Raw genomic sequence first — 19,913 nt, 5'->3', positions numbered from 1 at the left:
TAGAAGAGCTGACTGTAGCCAAACCACTCTGGCAAAGCTTGGGGTTTTCCTTTGATCATTACAGAATTACCAGTCCAATGGCCAACCGGTCCAACCCCTACTTTCATACGCCTGGGCCCAAAAGAACAGAAACAAGCCCAAAGCAATCCTCTCTTCTTTATGAAAAGAAACTGGTCCCCTGGAGATATGTTCCTGCCATCACTCCTCCAGCCCAACGAGCGAGCGAGCGAGCTCCCCGCTAAGATGAGGGGGGCTGTCTGCAGCCATACCACCCGGAATGCACTCAGTGTCCGCTCATCCTGAAAGCTCGGGGGGCACGGCTCGATGGGAAATGAGGGGGACAGCCGCAGCCCACGAGCAGCTCTGGCCCAGCCTGCCGGGCCACGTGGAAACCATTAGGTTACACTGAAGGGGACCCAGCGGCAGGTGGGAGCTGTGGGAGCAGGACTGCAGCGTGGGGGTGGCTCTGCTCCCTGGCTATGGGCGATTCTCTGCCCCCTGCCCGTAGATGAGAAAAGAAAGAGCTCATTCCATTCAGTCATCTTCCACAAGACAGACAAATGTCCAAAAAACTTTGTTTTTATTATTAAACCTTGTAGTACAAACCTGAAAAGTAAACAAAAAACTCGCAATAAACCACATGAAGTCTCCCTCCCAAGGGAGGGGTGCAGAGCAGCGCTAATAAATTAAATGTCAAACTGTAAGCCATAGGCAGAAGTTTACTGTCAAAAAGAGGGAAAGTACACAGCAAGGCCATAGAAACCGGACAACCACATTGGAAAACACTTGACTCTGTTTCTGTAATTGTTAAATATTCCAAAACAGTTCAGTCTTCTGCAACAACAACCAACAAAGTGGATCATAGGACGTTCCTGGCAGTCACCACTGGCAAGCTCAGTGCAATATGGGTAGCTACGGGATTGATGAATCCAATTATGAAACAAAGAACAGCTTGTGAAAACAGTTTCCCTTTTTTATTCCACACATACTGTACACACAACCGGAGAAGGGCAACAGCTACTCCATTATTATTTTTTTGTTGTTGTTCAGTGATGTAAGCAGCACTTATAAATGTTACAAGAAAAACCCTGTAAGCATCCAATCCAACCGATGAAGAAACTGAAATGTAAGGCTTTTCTTCATCTTGTCTTCTCACCCCCCTCCCCACCCCCCACCGAGAAAAAGGCTCAAGTATTTAAAACAATTTACAGGCATATGTACAAAAGGGATGGGATTTTTTTTTTTCTTTTTTCCTTTTTGTTACAACATGAAGAGAAAAAATAGAGAAGATGAACGCAAATGCATTTTCACATTCAAAAATAACTGCAGGCCTCCTAGTGGCTCTCTACGTGATCATAAACGAAACAAATTTTAAAAGAAAGATTAATGCTGACTTGTGAAGGTGTCAAACAAGAAGCGGTGAGATGGAGATGGAATGTTAGAAAGATTGCACGTCGATGACAAAGAAGCACTTACGGCTTCCATCACTTTTTTCCGTTTTTTTTTTTTTTCTTTTTTTTTTTAAATCTTAAGGATGCTATTGAAGGGTTTTTTGATAAAGTAGCCAACAGCACCAAAAAATAACAGAATGGATTTCCTAATGAAATCAGGCACAGGTCTCCCTCATGTGACCCCTCCGAGGCAGGCAGTCTTTTCCGTCTTCCTCGCTCGCTTTTCTTCTTTCCTTGAACAGATGCATAGTGATGTGCTGGTGGAGAGCCCACTCGCTCCCGTCTCCTCGTTCCGCCTACGGTTAGGAAACAACGTCCGCCTTCAGCTGCCACAACCGCCCAGAGAAACAAAACGGGGGTGCCCCGGCTTCCCAGATCACAAGCTCATCTGGCACACGGCAGAAGACGACAGCCAAAGCAAAGCCATTTCAAGTTTTGTGTGTGTGTGTGTGTGTGTGTGTGTGTGTGTGTGTGTGTGTGCGCGCGCGCGTCTCCTATCCCTTCTAAAAAATCTGCTCACGTGACTGATGGTTTTTAAATTTGTTCTCCAAACTTCACCCTCTTCAAAAATGGGTTAAAAAGCCTTTTTTTCCCCAACAGTTACAAAAAAAAAAAAAAAAAAAATCAAAACAACAACAAAAAAAGGCTTTTGTCAGCCATGGGGCAATACAAATTAATACAGCCCCTGCAGGGTTTTTAAAACAGTGACTATACGGCAGTTTCCAAAATCTGACTGCAGTATCTAGGTTTTCTAAGTACAAAAAAAAGTTCAACAGTTTAATGCTAAAACAAAATTAGTTCTCTAAAACCAGAAGAAAATCTTCTTTAGAGCTAGTGCAAAGACAGCTTCAATCCTACAGCAAGTACTCCAAACTAGAATATAATAATTACAAAAAAATATATATAAATCGACCACGGGCGTTGGCATCTTCATGATGAGCTCGAAGCACTTTTGGATGAACCGGAGGCTGACAGCCGGGAGGGGGGCACGTCCACTGTCGCTCTCTTGCGGGGACCTCTTTTTGGTGTGGGTTTACTGAGACAGTTCTCAATGCTGCCGTTTTTACCAGACACTTTGCCGCAGATCTGATTGACCAGACTGATAATCTGTTCCTGTTTGGGGGTGAAAGGAAGGCACAATTAGTATACCATATTAACAATTAACATACCATATTAACAATTAGCATACCGTATTAACAAGAGCTCTGACCCTGACAGCCACGCAGGGACAGGTTTAGGGCAGAGGGCAGCGGCGTAGCCGTCCCCTTCACACCAACAGCGTTTACGATGTCCCCAAGAGGCTCAGACGCAGTGAGTCTCCCTTTCCCAGCTCCTCCTGACGCCACACAGCAGGCACGGCCCTTTCATCCTCATCAATACCCTGGTCCACCATGGTTTGCCTGCTCATAAGGGCAGGGCTGGCAGGGGGAGCCCAGAGCACTGCCTCCACCACGGAGCACGCAGCAGAGAGACCTGGGGGCTTTGTTACGTCCTGGATGGTGACACAAATACCCAAGCTACTTGACTCACTTTAGCTACCAGCCACTGAACCTGGTCATGCAAATAAATGCAAACACTTGTCACCTATAGATATCCTTGTAATTCACCCAAGAGAATCATTTATCTGTCGGCACCAAAACTGCGTGTGTAACTTTCACACAGTACATCCTATAATCATCTCATTTTTAAAAAGAACATGGGGAGGAGTAGCAAATGTGCATCTCACAAGTATCTCTCTGGGCCAGGGGTGGCTGGGAACCACGCTGAGTCTGGCAGGAGAGGAAGCCAGCCATGGAATGAAACATCTGAGGGCCTGATCTCTAGCCCTCTGGAAAGACCCCAAGATAAGGGTAAGGAAGTGACAGCTGGCTCCCATCAGAAGTTAAAGGCGCCCTTGGAAGGGGGGTGCGCATGTATCTGTAATACCACCATAGTCATGGCGGCCTGAGGCACTGATGATGAACACTGATAAGGAATAAGCGGCTGAGCTGCCATAACACCCATTTAGGGGACTACAGCTACCTTATCATAAGGACGAGCGAGGAGGAGCTGGCCGGATGCGGTTACAGGAGGGCACTGTTCCCTCCCTGCATGCAGCTCAACAGGTGGACAGCACCTGCCGCAGACCAGTGCCCTCACGCCAGGCTTGGTAGCAGGCAGCCCAGCACCCTGCTCACTGGACCCTGCTCAGCCAGCCTGCAAGGGCCGGAGGCACACATGGCTCCAAACTCCCCAGAGAGCTTCACCATCCATGAGAACCCAAGCCATGAATTCAGGGATTTGCAATCTAGGTGTGTCCCCTACCCCCCAAAAGGTAGGTGTTTAAAGCAGACTGTCCCAGGTCAGCAGGCACAGCCATGGGTGATTTGTGTGCTGGGCACACTGGGAGGTTGAGAACAAGATTTTGCAATGGTCTCTGTTTACAAGCTAGAAATTTCCTATTTAAAAGAATGGGTCAGATGTGGTGGCTCACGCCTGTAATCCCAGCACTTTGGGAGGCCGAAGCGAGCAGATCACCTGAGGTCAGGAGTTTGAGACCAGCCTGACCAACATGGTAAAACCCTGTCTCTACTAAAAAGAAAAATTAGCCGGGTGCATGGTGGCACATGCCTGTAATCCTAGCTGAGGCAGGAGAATCGCTTGAACCCAGGAGGCGGAGGTTGCAGTGAGCCGAGATCATGCCACTGCACTCCAGTCTGGGCAACAGAGTGAGACTCCGTCTCTAAAACAAAACACAATGCACAGCTCAACAGGGGACAGAGGCACAGACTTGCTTACTGAACTACATCAGCCGCTGCAGAGTATGCAGTTTCTAAATACCTTTGCTCCTCCTAATTCATCAAAACCAACCATTAGGTCTTAGCCCCTGCATGCCATTCTTTTCCCAGGATCTGGTCACGTCAGACATGCGGCTACAGAAACAGGCTGCTGGTGAGAGGCGCAACGCACAATCCACAGAGCGCTTTCCAGGCAGCCAGAGGAAGCCTCCCCGTGCCAGCACCTGCACTGCACAAGGTGCCAGAGCCACGCTCATCTCGGCCGCAAAGGCTTCGTTGTTTGTGACTGTGCCTGGACATCTGCTGTTGAGGTGAAGGAGGGACAGCAGGTGCTTACTGCCTTCACCCAGCATGCTCTTTGAAACAAAACAGATGCAAAGAGTTCTTCTTCCAGCTCTCCAATCGTTTAGCTCAAGGCTTATCGAGTGAGACCCACCACTTGGCCCCACCGCTTGAGCCCCCAGACGCACCAGGCCCCGCACAGTCAGACCCGCAGCACCCGCCCCACTCAGTGGCCTCAACTGTGCAATGACCACAGTGTGGTGACCGTCCTCGTAACCAGCCTCATCAGAGTCCGTGGGAAGCACACGCAGGGAAGGCGGGCAGAGCAGGGGAAGCACACGTGGGGCAGAGCAGGGGAGAGGCACTGCTGCCAGGAGTTCCGCCACTCAGGGCAGCCCCCAGCTGCACAGGCTGTGCACTGTTACGACCTCTCCCTCCAGAAGAGCTGGCGCCTGCAGGACGGCACTGGGACTTCCCATCCTGCCCCAGCGTCTGCAGACACTTCCAGCGCTCTCAGCCTGGAGGGGCTGGCGTCGAGTGAGTGGAGATTGGAGAGTCCACTGCCAACCATCCCACTGTGCCTGGGACAGGTCACCACAAAAAAGGGTCTGGCTCTAAACCACAGTGGTGCAGCCCCTGGGAAAGTCAGTGAGGCTGCAGGAAGAGCCTCAGCCCTGGTGAGAGCCCATCTCTGAAATCCAAATGCACGGCACTCCGGGCCCATGCAGGAGCCCTGCTCCCCTCGGGATCCTAACGTGGGGCCTGAGTGGGTTTAGGGCTTAAGAACAGGACACCTCAGGCCTGCAGAGCCCTGGCTGCCCACCAGGCACAGAACTGCCAGGCCGGAGGGCCTACATCCAGCCAGGACCAGGGAAGGCGCCACGCTGCCGCCCCACCCTACCCCGCGGGCAGCGACTGACCTCATCATAGCGGTACATCAACTTCAGCCCTCGGCAGGACTTCTGTTTCTCCACGTGGCGCAGAGCACACTCCAGACAGAACACGACGTTTTCGTTCTCTTGTACCACCTGCAAGCAAGAGCAGGACACCCGGAGGTCAGGAGACAACTCCACAGCGCCCTGGGAGGGTAAAGTGGGAGCACACCCAGCCAGGCAGCCCTCACACCCACTGCCCCAGCCAGAGCAGCCCTGGCACCCACCACCCGGGCCAAGGGCTTTGACGACTGGAAACACTGGAGATGGACTCAAACGAAAACCGACAAACCACCTGGCACATGGTCTTCAACTAGGAAAGTGAGGAGTGGACGACCTCTGAGTGAGACCTGGGGTGGCCCTCACGTCCCCTCCAGATTTCTGCTGGAGTTTCCTGGGAGAGGTTCAGTCACCACCAGGCTGGTAAAGACAGTGAGGGGTACATTTTCTAATCTCTTGAGTTCTGAGGGCTGCTGAGACCCTGGGTTCAAAACCACCCTAGTGCTGGCATAGATGTGGAACATGGAGGACTCCAACTCGGGCAGCCACGCGGGGAACACGCCCTGGACTTTCCAGCAGCAAAACTGGTTCTCATGGTGGTCCATGAGTGGCTCAGTCAACAGAGCAAGGGGCGTCCAACGACCCCATGCAAACTCCCCCGACACCCTCAACATCACAGATTCCTGACCTCTGCAATGCGGGGACCAGCTCACCCACCAGCCCCGGCCTCCCTGGGCGGGCTGTCCACCGGCTGTGGACGCCTTGCTGCCTAAGGCCACAGGAGAGTGCTGGGACAGAGACCCTCACTGCGGGCCTGTCCACCTGGCTTCTGTGGGAGGGCTCCCATACTTCACGCTGACTCCAAGTACTATTCTAATTCTGAGTTTGAAAATAAGGAAAAATTCAGTCTCAATACTCAAGAGGCAGAAGGGTCACAGGCCTTTCTCAGAAAGCTTGAGGGGAAGGACTTGTTTTCGTCTGCAGTGTTTCTAAGCGAGAAACAGAGAACATGTTGTAGGAGTGTGGGAATGCCACCTACTGACACAAACAAGACCTTGGAGAGACACTTGGGGCCAAGGACAGGAAGAATAGGAAACACATCTAATTAAAATTTACAAATGTATTAGTAATCCAAGCAATGCAAACTGTCAACACAAGTCAGACCCCAATTTTTGCCCATGGATATTTTATATATATATATATATTTAAGATGAAGTCTGACACTGTCACCTGGGCTGGAGCGCAATAGCGCGATCTTGGCTCACTGCAACCACTGCCTCCAGAGGAGCTGGGACTACTGGTGCGTGCCATCACACCCGGCTAATTTTTTTGTATTTTTAGTAGAGACGGGGTTTCACCATGTTGGCCAGGCTGTGACTGGCCCGCCTCGGCCTCCCAAAGTGCTGGGATTACAAGTGTAAGCCACTGTGCCTGGCCTTTTTTTTTTTAATTAAAGAGACAGGTTGTCACTGTCACCCAGCCTGCAAAGGCTCACTGTAGCCTTGAACTTCTGGGCTCAAGTGATACCCCCACCACCACACCCAGTTAATTTTTTGTATTTTTTGTAGAAATTGAGTCTCACTATGTTACCCAAGCTGGTCTCGCACTCCAGGCCTTGAGTGATCTGCCCATCTTTGCCTCCCAGAGCACTGGGATTAGCCTACCATACCCAGCCTCACAATATATTCTTTTGAAAATAACTTTCAGGCTGACAGGGAATGCCACGTGACAACTCTGAAGTTTCTGAAGGATGGCTTGAAAATGAGGCCACCTGGTGCCACCTCACATGGACAGACCAGCTTCACCCCCAGGTGTAACCACCATACAGCCCTCACACACATGGACAATGAATAGAGTGTTCCAGCAAGAGGATGGACAGCTGTGCGCAGTGACCCATGCCTGTAATCCCAGGGCTCTGGGAGGCTGAAGTAGGCAGCCTATGGGTAACATAGCAGAACCCCACCTCTACCAAAAATAAAAGTTAGCCGGGCGTGGTGCTACACCTGCTATCCCAGCTACTCCGGAGGCTGAGGCTCCAGTGAGACAGGATCACACCACCGCACTCCAGCCTGGGCACAGGATGGCACTGCCCCAAAAAAAAAAAAAAAAGGAAAAAAGAAAAGAAAAGAAAGAGCACACCAAGCTATGCAGCTTTTATCAGTGATGTTCATAAGGTACTTTGAAGATCTGGGAAAATGCTTATCATTTTAAGAACAGAATGGCTCTAGGTAATACATTTTGAGAAGTCTGGGGGAAAAACCAGATAGAAGGAAACCACAGACAGGCGGTCACGGATCATGCTTGTCCCCACAATGCCACAACGCGGAACCTCCCAGGACCAGCCGCACGCAGAGGGGGTGGGAGCCTCTAAAGAGGCAACTGTTCTCACTGAGGCCTTGAAAGTGCCCATCGGATACACCATGAGTTGCGTCCTTAGGTAAGGAGGAGACGAGGACACACGGAGTTTCTTTCAGCTCTTCAAACGTGCTGCCCCACCTGACTCATCCGGGGAGAGGTCGTGTCCTCCTCTTCTACGCGGGCACGCCGGTGACCAAGTGAGGCTGCAGCTGACCCAGTCACACTCGGAGGCCAAGGAGAGTCGACCCAGGTCTCAGTCCTGGCCGACCGTGGACAAGCAGGGACGCAGAGGCACTGGCCCCTAGGGGAATGTGCAGCTGGAGGGGACACCTGTGGGACACAGGCACCACAGCGTATGGAGGCTTCTGCACTGGAGGAGTGAGGCACTGTGGAAAGGGAAGAGGCCCAGGGAGGCAGGTCAGGCCCGTCGGGCATGCTCTCTGTTCCAGGCTAAGGTGTGTAGTGGCGTGGAGCCATCTGCAGTGCCAGCTGGGCATCCCTGCCCAGAGTGTGTCAGGACAGCTGCCTGCTGAGAGGTCAAGGGAGGACTGGAAGAAGCATGGTGAGGGCCACAGCCATCCAGTTGCCATGGAAGGGCTTTTCTGAGCCCACCTCTGGTCTAGGACAGGGCAAGCAGAGGAGGAGGCAGTGTTTGTTATTAAGCCCAAAGCTGGGGAAGGCAGGTGGTCACAAGGAGGCCGGCAGGGTACAGTCGAGAAGGCGAGAGGAACGCAGTCTGCTGTAGCCTGGAGTGGCTGTGCCAGAAAAGCATCTCTGATCCCAGATGGGACAGGGGGAGCATCAGCTTTCACCAAGGACAGATTCCCAAGTCCTTGGGGGCTGAGGCAGATCATGTAACTGAGCAGAACCAGGAAGCCAAGAACAGAGCCAAAGGGCAGAGGCCATGGGCCCAAGTCCACCAAGCACAGGTCACTGGGCGGGGGGTGGCAGACGCTGCCCAGCACTATGGGAAACCCGCCCCTGACCGTCTCAAAAAGTATGAAGAGCAGAGTGCGTGGGGGCTGGGGTGACAAAGTAGGGCGGGGAGGGAGGCCACCTGCTCCCCAAGGAGGAAGGAGGCACCGCGGGACCGAGAGAGGGCCACGTGTGGGCAGAGTAGAGGGACAGCCTCTGTGTGGCCTGGTCACTGCGGATGAGGCAGCCGCCTCCAGAGGTAAGAAGCTCTGCTGAGGTCCCACAGCCAGTTCCAGAGATGGGAGCACAGCAGGTCTCCTGTGCAGAGAGCACCCTCCCTCTTCTGGGGGCAACCCTGGAGCTCTCAGGCGAAGCACTGCACACGAGGGTGCTGGCTGTGCCAGGTGGGCTCACCATAGACAGGTAGCACAGGTGCTGGCAGATCTGACACCTCCTCTCCGACGTCTCCAACTGCAGCCACTTTCGAGGCTTTTTCTTCCCGTCCGCCACCGTGCTGCTGCCGTCATGGCTGCCGTAGCGCGCGGAGGAGTGGAGGCCAGCCTCGAACAGCTGCCTGCGCTGCCGCAGCTCTGTATCCCTGCCAGACACGGGGGACGGCCCACGCCTTTAGTGACAGCCGGCCATGCACTCCCCACACCGGCCTCCCTCCAGACACGCCCTCCTGTCAGAAGTGAGGCCTGCTCAGGGTTCAGAGCCCAGCTCACCTCCCCAGGTGCCTTAGTCCACAGGTCAGTGGCAGCCCTGGCTGATGAGGCTACTCTGTGGCCAGACTTAGTAATGCAGGCGTCACAACGCCTGCAAAACCACGGCCACCTAGTAAGGGCTTCTCCCTGTGTCCCAAGCCCAGGAGAGAGTCAAGATACTATCACCAAAAGTTCAAACTTCATGTGCTCACACACAACCCAGAGCCTTGCTCCAGGATGGGAGAAGCACCGAGTACTACACGGTAGGGAAGAGAGAAGAGGGTTACACAGGCACCACTCTGCTCAGCGTCCGCCCTGACCTGCTCCACACACACATACACACCCCCGCCACACAACACCCCACACACACACACCCCACACACCCCACACACACCCCACACACACCCCACACACCACACCCCCACACACACACCCCCACACCACACCCAACACACACGCCACACACACAACACACATACCACCACACACACCCCCACAACACACATACCCCACACACACCCCACAACACATACCCCACACACACACCCCACAACACACCCCCCACACACCCCACAACACACCACACATACGCACACCACAAACAACCCACACACCCCCACACACCCTACCACCACACCACACACACACTCCACACACCCTAATACACAATTTCTACACACACCCCACACAACCACACCACACCCCACACACACCCCACACACACACCCCACACACCCCACACACACCCCACACACACGCATCTCCCACACACCACATACACACCCTACACCACTCCCAACACACACGCCATACACACACACCACACACACACCCCTTTCGCACACACACCCTAGCCAACCACACATACTCCGCCACACATACCTCTAATAAATACACTTCTTACACACACACTACACTCTACATAAATTCACACACACTTGCATACACACTTCTACACACATACCTCATTAATATTCCCACACCACACCCCCACACACACACCCTTCCCACACACCACACCCCACACACACCCCACACACCCCCACACACACCCCACACACACCCCCACACACACACCCCACACACACCCCTGCACACACACACACCCCACACACCCCCACACACACTCCCACACACACACTCCACACACACACACCCACACACACCCCCACACACACCCCACACCACACACACGCACCCCACACACCACACACCCCACACCACACCCAACACACACGCCACACACACACCACACACACACTCCCCACACACAATTCTACAAATACACATATACCTGGCCACACACACCTAACACATAATTTCCACACACACACCACACTCCACACCACACACCCCCACACACACACACCCTTCCACACACCCCCCACACACACCCCCACACACACACCCCACACACACCCCACACACACACCCCACACACACCCCCACACACACACCCCACACCACCCCCACACACACCCCACACACACGCACCCCACACACCACACACCACACTTCCAACACACACGCACACACACACACCACACACACACTTCTACACACACTCCTTACGATAACATATACTCAGCCAATAATATTACCTCTACAACACACTTCATACACATACCATACCTAAGCATAACCACACACACCCCCACACGCCACTCCCACACACCACACAACATACACCACACCCAACACACACCCCACACACACACCCCACACACACACCCCCACACACACACCCCACACACTCCTACACCACCACACACACACCACACACACACCCCACACACACTCTACAACACATACCTGTCCCACACACACTTACAACACACCTCTACACACACACCCCACACAACCACACACCTCTACACACACACCCTACACACCTCACACACACCTCTACACACACTTCTTACCACACACCTCTACACACTTCTACACACATACCCTACACATACAATTCTACACACACGCACTCTGGCCACACCACACACCTCACACCACACCCAACACACACGCCACACACACACCACACACACACCCCCACACACACCAACACACATACCCGCCCACACACACCCCACAACACACCCCACACACCCCACAACACACACACCCCACACACACGCACCCACACACAACCCGCACACCACACACAACCCACACACCCCCCACACACACACCACACACGCACACCACACATACGCACACCACACACACACCCCACATATGCACACCACACACAATTTCTACACACACTTACACATACGCATTACCCACACCTCCACACACCCCCCACACACACACACAAACCACACACACGCACACCCCCCACACACACACACTACACACACACACACCACACATACGCACACCATTACCACACACCTCCCACACACCCCCACACCCCACACACACACACACACACCACACACATACCACACACCCCACACACGCACACCACACCCCACACACACACACCACACATACGCACACCACACCCCACACACCCCACACACACACGCACACCACACACACACACCCCCACACCCCCACACACACCACCACACACACACCTCTACACACACACAGACACACAGCACACACACAGAGGTTGGCAAGAAAATGGAGGGTGGAGGACCGGGGGCAGCTATCCACGCCTTCCCCTAACTGGTGCAGAGCCAGGCTCTGACGCAGTGGGTCAGCAAGTACGTGTCAGGGGTCGGGAGCCCCCCTTGCAGTCAATCCCACAGAGAGGAGGAACCTCTTGGTGCTGGAGGTTCGGAGTCCAAACATCAAGGGGAAATTATTTTCTAAAATAATGTTAAAATAAAAACCAGCACACCCTGAGCCTCTGCCCATCTGGAAAAGCATCACATGAGCCGTGCAGTGCCAAGGGGCTCTGCGGCTGCAGGCAGGGAGCGCTGTCTGCTCACCCCGGGCGTCTACCCGGCTAAGCCCCCGAAGGGCAGCCAGGTCAAGCTCTCTGACGTGGGCCCTGGGGGTCTCCCAGAACCCCGAGTCTGTTACCTGAGCTCGTCCAGAAGGGCTGAGATGGTACTGAGAGTGGGCCCGTTTTCTTTCTTTGCTTCTGCTTGTGCAATCTGGTAGAGTAACTTCTCCATGGAGAATGGCTTAGCTATATGGCGACGCTTCATTTCCTGAAAGAGGAGTCACATCCCTTTAGCGTGGATTTTCATGACTAGGCAGCTGTCAAGCTTCTTCTTGGTGGAGGGGCAGGCCAGCTGTCCGAATTTCTAAATCTTGAATTGCATTTGGATTAAAAACTCTTCAAAACTTTGCCTCCCTGTGAGAAAGGCACCACATACCAGGAGAAGTCACAGCACTTCGCCACTGCCCAGAGGCAGCTGCCACCACCTCACGATGGGTGGAGGTTCTCTGTCCATTCATTCTAAGCAATTACCTTAAGTATCTTCAGTAGTTTTCCAATACTGGAGGGGTCCTGTCAGTAACGGTCTGATCAAAACTTTTTGTGATACAAACAAATCCCTAACTTTTCACTCCTAGAAGACCTTTCAACCACCTCCTAAGAATTTCAAAGACATATTCCAAAAGGAACTATCTACAGATAGACACGCACATGCAGGGCTGCTTCTGTGTGCAATGACGCACGGCGCTCACATGGATGCGGGGGCAGCCAGCGGGAGGAGGCTGGCTCTGCTTACCTTGGCGGTCTCAAAGCCCATACTTGTCCACTGGGTGGTAGCAAAGTGCACGGTTTCAGACACGCTGTACCCACAGCACACTTTGGACACAAAGGATCCCGGGAAGCAGACGACAAACTGGCCACTCTGCTGCACGGTCCTGTGCACCTTGATCCCCTCTTTGCACAGCACCTCCGGGGAGATCTGGGGAGACAGGGCCAGGCTGAGGCACACCCCCTCCCTGTGCGCCGGGACACCTTCAGTCTTCAGGTGAGGCATGCGCACCCTAAGAGGCCTGCTCTCAAGGAGACAAGATTGCTTTATGTGGAAAATAAAAAGATGTCATTCATAACACAAGAAGAAGTTCTAAATTGCACTGGCCCCAGAGTGATGACAGGTTCATGCACAGCTGAGGACATGATGACCACACAGGCCCCTCTGTCCCCACCTGGCAATGCCAGGGGCTGGAAACGGGACAAGGTTACACAACCAGGAGACTGCCAGGCTCATCTCCAGAGCCAAGTAGGCCACAGGCCCACAGGCTGCGCTTACAAAAGAGTCCCCCGTCCATCTCTTCTCTAAGATGGACAGGCTGGACCAGCAGGGTCAGCAGAGGCCAGAGAAGCTGGTCAGAACACAGCCCAAAGCAGCACCTCCCAGGAGCTCACCAGCCCCATGACTTCCTGAAAACAAGTGAAGAAGCCTTTGTACTCATTCCTCTCATGTGCCCAGAAGGTAGGAAGCAGCGGGCACAAGAAAACCCAGAGTCCACAGCAGCCCTCAACATGAACAAGCCCCAAAACAGATGCAAAGGCCGTGCAAAACCCCAGCGCCCTGTGCAATCTGATGGATGGTCAGTTTGGCTTTTGTGTCTGAGGACCTTTCCCTTTGCACCCTGGGGATTTGTTTTGCTGTGTTCTCATTGCCTTTGAAAAGCAGGTTCATGGGAAACCATGTTCAAGTGCCTAGGAGGTCCTACAGTTCCTGCTGGAGGCGGCGGCTGAGTGGACGCACCATGACGTTGCTTTCCAGCATCTGCAGCCCTGGGGTGCCATTGGCTTGCAGCAGGGTGTGGACCACGTCTTCCAGCTTGTTCTCCTCCTCAGCAGGAATGCAATACCTGGGTCATTGAGAGACACAAGAGACAAGCAGAGACTTGACAAGGGCCTCCTGCATGTACTGGGCCACCCCCGTCACCCTCAGGGACCCGAGCACATGGGAGAGGCTCTGCTCCACGCCAGCAGGGACAGTGCCCTGGCCTGGCCGGGTGCCTGGTCACCACTGGCTCCTATTTCCCACGGCAGCAAGTGCCACGTCCACGTAGCACACAGCCAAACCGCAGCGCACCGCGATGCAAGGTGCTCATCTTTTCCGCAGATCTGACCCACCTGGTGAGCCAAAAAGCCTTCAAACCAGAAACAGATGTTCACAAACCCCTATAAACCAGAACCAGACACACTACAGCCTCCACGGGCCTCTTCTGAGGCTCCGGCACTGCACCCTTCTTCTGTTAACAGAGACCACCGCAGAAGCAGGACATGACAATGTCCTGACGAGGAATATGTGGCTCCCTCGGCCCTCCAGCCAGGACAGTAAACCCTGCCCTCTACAAATGCACAGAGTTGGGGAAGAGCCAGGCTCAGGCACATGCACCACCTCAAGGCCAACTCCTTGGCGGACACTGTGGCGAAGTGGGGCTCCGGGGATACCTAGCGGCCCCCAGCTCTGCTCCCCACTGGGGAGTTCTGTGTGTCAGGACCCAGCCCACACAGGAGGATCAGGGCACACAGGACTGCGTCAGAGGGTGGCCTGGGGAAGTGGTGGCTCCCAGACCCTCCAGGGTCTAAGCGTGAGGCTGGCAGGGGTCCTCGAGTGTGAGAAAAGGTGGGAGGTACAGGTAGAAAGTGACCTATGCGGCCTCCTCACGGCAATCACAGGGAGGGGAGGGGGTTTTGCCCGTGTCCTCGGTGTCCCAAGGAGCCCACCAGGGCCACACGTCCACTCACAACATGTGACGCCCCTGGTGCCAGGCGCACAGCATGAATGACGGGCATGTGAGGGGAGGCCCCTGCAGGGCAGGGGTGCAGGGATGGCTGCCCTGCACCTGGGCGTCTCAGGCTGTCTGAGGGGCTCCTCCCCGGGCAAGAGGAGGACATCAGTGTGGAGAGGGGCCGGACAGATCTTCAGGATGCTAAACCAGTGAAGCCACCAGCCACCACTAAAAACAAAGACGTGGGCCAGCAGCTCAGGGCAACACCGCCAGCCCCTCCCAACAGCCCCCGTCCCCCAGGTCCAGGGCCCGCCTTTGCACAGCAGGCAGCGACTGCGGCCCCTAAGTGTCTGTGACGAAAACGTTTCTCTCTGAGGCCAAATCCTGGGTTCAGTTGCTCAGTGAAGGCAACAGCCACATTTAAGAATTTTTTTTAAACGCTCATGTTATTTTCAATGCCAACATATTCTGTTACTGATTGGTAATTTACATACAGGGTTTCTAACCTAAATCACATGTTTTAAGAAAAACTACACACCATCATGTCCTCTGATCCTACCCCTGCCTTTTCTTTCTCTCCCTCAATGAGGTTCCACGGGTAAGACTTCAAAAAGCCCACACGGGACATCACATTTTGCTATCTGTGACTCAACGTCAAGCCATAAGCAAACCCACACGGAAGAAACTCGGGCCTCAGGTCACTGGTCTGGGGGCGACCCCAGGAACAGCAGGCCATGCACAGCCACAGCCAGTGTAACTCCCCACAGGCCACACTTCTTCCGGAGGCAAAGGCACCTCTCGGGATTGTCCTGGCTGTCCCCTCCCCAGCTGTGGCCGGGCCTGGCTCAGCCCCAAGGCTCCTGTCAGTCCCCGCTCCACAGGCAACAGCCTGGGCTTCCCGGGCCCATCACTGTGGACCTGCAGGACGCCGTGCTCACCGTCCACGGCGCACAGACCCACATGGGAAGGGAGGGCTCCCTCGTGTCGACGGCACCACTCACCAGAAAAGCCAAAACCAGGCGGCTGCAGCCGACGCTGGCTGCACGGAGGGAGAACATGAGTCCTAAGACTTTGTTTATTTTAATAAAGAACGCTTAATCACCCCATTAGGGCAATAAACACAGTTAGCATGGCATGGACGGCATGCCGGTAAACGATCAGACGACAAGACATCTGATTATTTCTAGTCATTTCCCATCTGCCGCCGTAAACAAAGACACCCGAGTCCAGCCTCGATCAGGGATGGGTACAGTGAGAGTCAGGATCACAGGTGGGGACCCAAAACACCTCGCCAGGCAACAGACTCCGCGGGGTACACAACGTGCGCGTCTCCACACGGCAGGAACGAGAGTCCCAAGTCAACTCTACTCCCCGCAGAGCCACCGATAGATGAGGAAACACTGGCTCTACAGAGAGGCTGAAAACAACCAATCATGAAATGCCACGGTTCATATTCAGTTCACAGAGGGCTGATGACACAGTCACTACTACTGGTTAACTTTGTGAGGCACTTTTACTACTGTTCCTTAACCCAAAGGTGAAAATAACTCTTGGAAACCCACAAGAAAAAGTGACTAATCCATAACAAAACAAAACAAACAAACAAAAACAGACCTAAGCAGGTAATTCAGAAAAGGGAACTTAAATGGCCACTAAGCATATGAAAAGTTTTGCACATCATCAGAGAGTGTTACAACATTCTCCAGCACCTTCCAACAGAGGGAGGCGATCCCAGCCCAAGGCCTCGGCAGGGAACGCAGGACAGGCCTGAACACAGAGAAGCAAGTTCTCAAGCATGTGGAACCACCTGGACAAGAGGTTACCCGCAGGCCCCACTTAATGTGGTAATATGACTTTCTGCAGTCCCTCCCCTCCCACCCGCGGCCGTGTACTCACCAAATGCAGTCAGCACCAGTGTGTAAGTAGTCAATGTATGGAAGGTGATTTTGGTCTCGAGACCAGCATGAGGTAGAAAAGACCATGCCAATATTTAGCCAGGGAATAGTCACTCCTAAAACAGCAAGAGTGAAAAGCGCGTTTTTAAAGGCTAGGCAACAACGTCTCAAAGGAACAGTAAGTAAAATTCTCTTTCTTCTCCTAAAACAAGAAGGAAAAGAAATGGGACTCAAAGTCAGACAAAAGACAGTGAGCAGAAGGTACCTGCTCTTTCCTGCTTCCTTTACAGAAGTGGGAGAATATGAACACTGTTTCAAAACAGTAGCAGCACGTCGGCCTCATGAGGAGGTGGCCACAGGAACCTGACCTGGTGAGGAATGCCGAGGAACCAGCAGCCCCAAGCCCCAAGGCTGAGGACCAGAGGCACCAAACCCAAAAGCCCCCATCAGGGCCAGAGGCAGAAAGCAAGAAAGCCCCTTTGCTGGCGAGGCCTCTGAGCAGGGTGAGTAGGGCACAGGGCTCCTTGGCTCAGCTCAGAAATGAGCCAGGTTCCAGGACCTGGACAGGTTCCTAACCGCCTTCCCCAAGGCCTGGGCCTTCACATTCATAGTGACCACAACCTCCATGACCCCCTGGTTTTCCCTAAAGCTTGCAAAGCATCCATCCATCTCTTGCGAGCCTACTGACCATCTTGAGAATTATGATTTCAGCCTGCAGTAGCCTTTAGGAATTGTGACTTCAGCTTTGAAAGCAGCTATTTCAAAGTTCAAAGTTGGCCACTAAGCTTCTTCTAGCTCTAGACTCGGCCATGTGGTTCACCTTTCCACCTTTTCTACTGAATTCACCAACCATCATGCTACTCCTTTCATTTCTAAAAATTTTTTTTCTTTTCTTTCTTTCTTTTTTTTTTTTTTTTTTTTTTTGTTGAGACGGAGTCTCGCTTTGTCGCCCAGGCTGGAGTGCAGTGGCCGGATCTCAGCTCACTGCAAGCTCCGCCTCCTGGGTTTACACCATTCTCCTGCCTCAGCCTCCCTGTAGCTGGGACTACAGGTGCCCGCCACCTCGCCCGGCTAGTTTTTTGTATTTTGTAGTAGAGATGGGGTTTCACCGGGTTAGCCAGGATGGTCTTGATCTCCTGACCTCGTGATCCACCCATCTTGGCCTCCCAAAGTGCTGGGATTACAGGCTTGAGCCACCGCGCCCAGCCTAAAAATCAATTTTCAACGTATGTCCTGTATGCCTGAAGACCCCATCCCTCCCTGGCAGTGCTTAGAAGGGATTTCCCAGCCCTGATTCTCAGTGAGTAGGACTCATGGTCACAGCTGCCACAGGCAGGTGGCCACAGTCAGACTTACCAGGCACAGCACCGAGGTGACGCAGGATGGACCCTGTGTTATTGGGGAGGACGGTGAGGTTCCATCCATGCCTGCAAAGGGGAAGACGAGGGACGTTACAGACTGGCGGGGAAGGATGCAGTCACATCCCCAAGAACACGGACGAGAGAATCCCAGGTTACCTTGAAAAGGGCTCCGATTTTCCCACTGGGAATCCGCTGCCATGAGTGTTGGTGTCCACCTTGCCACAGTGCACTGCCACATGGCAGTCCTTCTCTTCCACTAGCCTCCAGTACTCTTGCTGCAGGGAACAGGAAAGGGCTGGTCAGCACCCCTAAGGTGCTGCAGCCACAGAGCACAGTTCAACCCAACAAAACTGGGACACGAATGTCTGGTGCACACGCCCCTCAGAACAGACGCTCTCTTTGCAGAGTGTCTCCAGCAGGACACTAACGCAGAAAGCAATGACAGGTCACCTCCAAGCATATCCTCCAAATGCCAGAAAGCAGAGTCTCACCCATGTTATGCAGTGTTATTCCCAACAGCCAAAAGGTGAAGCCACCACAGTATCCCATCCGCAGATGGATGAACAAAATCTACTCCATACCATGACCTTGTAAAAGGACGTCAGTTCTCACGCGTGCTACAACATGGATGAACCTGGAGGACATTATGCTAAGCACAGTAACTGCCAATTACAAAAAGCTTCCAAAGTGACTTATGTTCCATCTAAACAAATATGGGGACAAAGAACGGGTCAGAACATGCTTTGACTGCAGGCAAGCAGCGGTGCCCAGGCTCCCTCGAGACAAGCTTCCCCGCGCAGTCACCTTCCACTTTGTTCTCAGTGATCACTCCAGAAGCACTAAGTCCTCTTTCCTCATCTCACAAACCTCGGTAAAGCTGGAACCACATTTAGGGAAGAAGCCTAACTTACAAGCACCCAACATCAAAGGGTCCAGTTAAGCTCAACGAAGTGCTACTAGCAACGCCGAAACCACTTTCCTCAACACTGCGTTGACTTCCACAAAGAGGGGGTCCACCTGGCGGAGTCAGACCTCCACAAATCAAGAACGAATTCCACATTAAACGACTGGATTCCCTCAACAGACTCCCTGAGTGTCCAATCCTGCCATGCATTTGCTGAAACTGAGGGCGACCAGCTTCTGGTGGGTCCGTAACGATGTGGGAAGGGAAGGAAGGGACTCCTCCCAGCTGGTGGCCAACTCCAGGGGCTGTCCACTGGCCTTTTTTGGAAGACAGAGCACAAGAAACTAGGTAATCCAGGCCTGAAGTTTAAATTCCAGCGAATCTCTCCTTTGTGTTTAAATATTTACACAACCGCTAGAGCAAAATCCAGACTTTCAGAGGGAATTAATTCCTGAATAAGAGGCTGTAAGATGAGCTAAGCTTTCATGCACATTACGGATAGTAATAAACTTCTGCACCTCTGGGGAGATGCCCACAGGACACGTGCTGTTTGGCAACAAAGGCCTCTTCCCAGGTCCAATGCTCAGCCCCAGAAAGCCAAGTTTCCTCCACCTGACATCTCTACCACAAACACAACGCGTGCTGTGGAAGCAGCTGCGGCAGCCACACGTGT

The 19,913-nt window shown here is 53.3% G+C and overlaps 1 protein-coding gene across 6 annotated transcripts in view; it reads right to left on the bottom strand.

Moving 5' to 3' along the window:
* Window positions 1-563: 563 nt before the first annotated feature.
* Window positions 564-19,913, bottom strand: part of JARID2 (jumonji and AT-rich interaction domain containing 2) — a 281,067-nt gene continuing 261,717 nt past the window's right edge. For 5 of the 6 annotated variants that reach the window (XM_031666928.1, XM_031666930.1, XM_031666932.1 and 2 more), the window contains 9 exons: window positions 18,493-18,611; window positions 18,332-18,402; window positions 16,977-17,091; window positions 14,105-14,210; window positions 13,112-13,294; window positions 12,456-12,586; window positions 9,130-9,313; window positions 5,431-5,538; window positions 564-2,564 (listed from right to left, as the gene is read on the bottom strand). In XM_031666928.1, coding sequence (XP_031522788.1) covers window positions 2,382-2,564; window positions 5,431-5,538; window positions 9,130-9,313; window positions 12,456-12,586; window positions 13,112-13,294; window positions 14,105-14,210; window positions 16,977-17,091; window positions 18,332-18,402; window positions 18,493-18,611 — 1,200 coding nt within the window. In that variant the 3' untranslated portion in view covers window positions 564-2,381. Of the gene's footprint in view, window positions 2,565-5,429; window positions 5,539-5,737; window positions 5,863-9,129; window positions 9,314-12,455; window positions 12,587-13,111; window positions 13,295-14,104; window positions 14,211-16,976; window positions 17,092-18,331; window positions 18,403-18,492; window positions 18,612-19,913 lie in introns of those variants that run through there. The other variant, XR_004184202.1, reaches the window with a different exon arrangement.

Source organism: Papio anubis, chromosome 6, assembly GCF_008728515.1.
Source record: "Papio anubis isolate 15944 chromosome 6, Panubis1.0, whole genome shotgun sequence".
NCBI classification, from domain to species: Eukaryota; Metazoa; Chordata; class Mammalia; order Primates; family Cercopithecidae; genus Papio; species Papio anubis.
The sequence above is the reverse complement of the archived record's forward strand: the minus strand, read 5'-3'. Positions and strand labels throughout refer to the sequence as shown.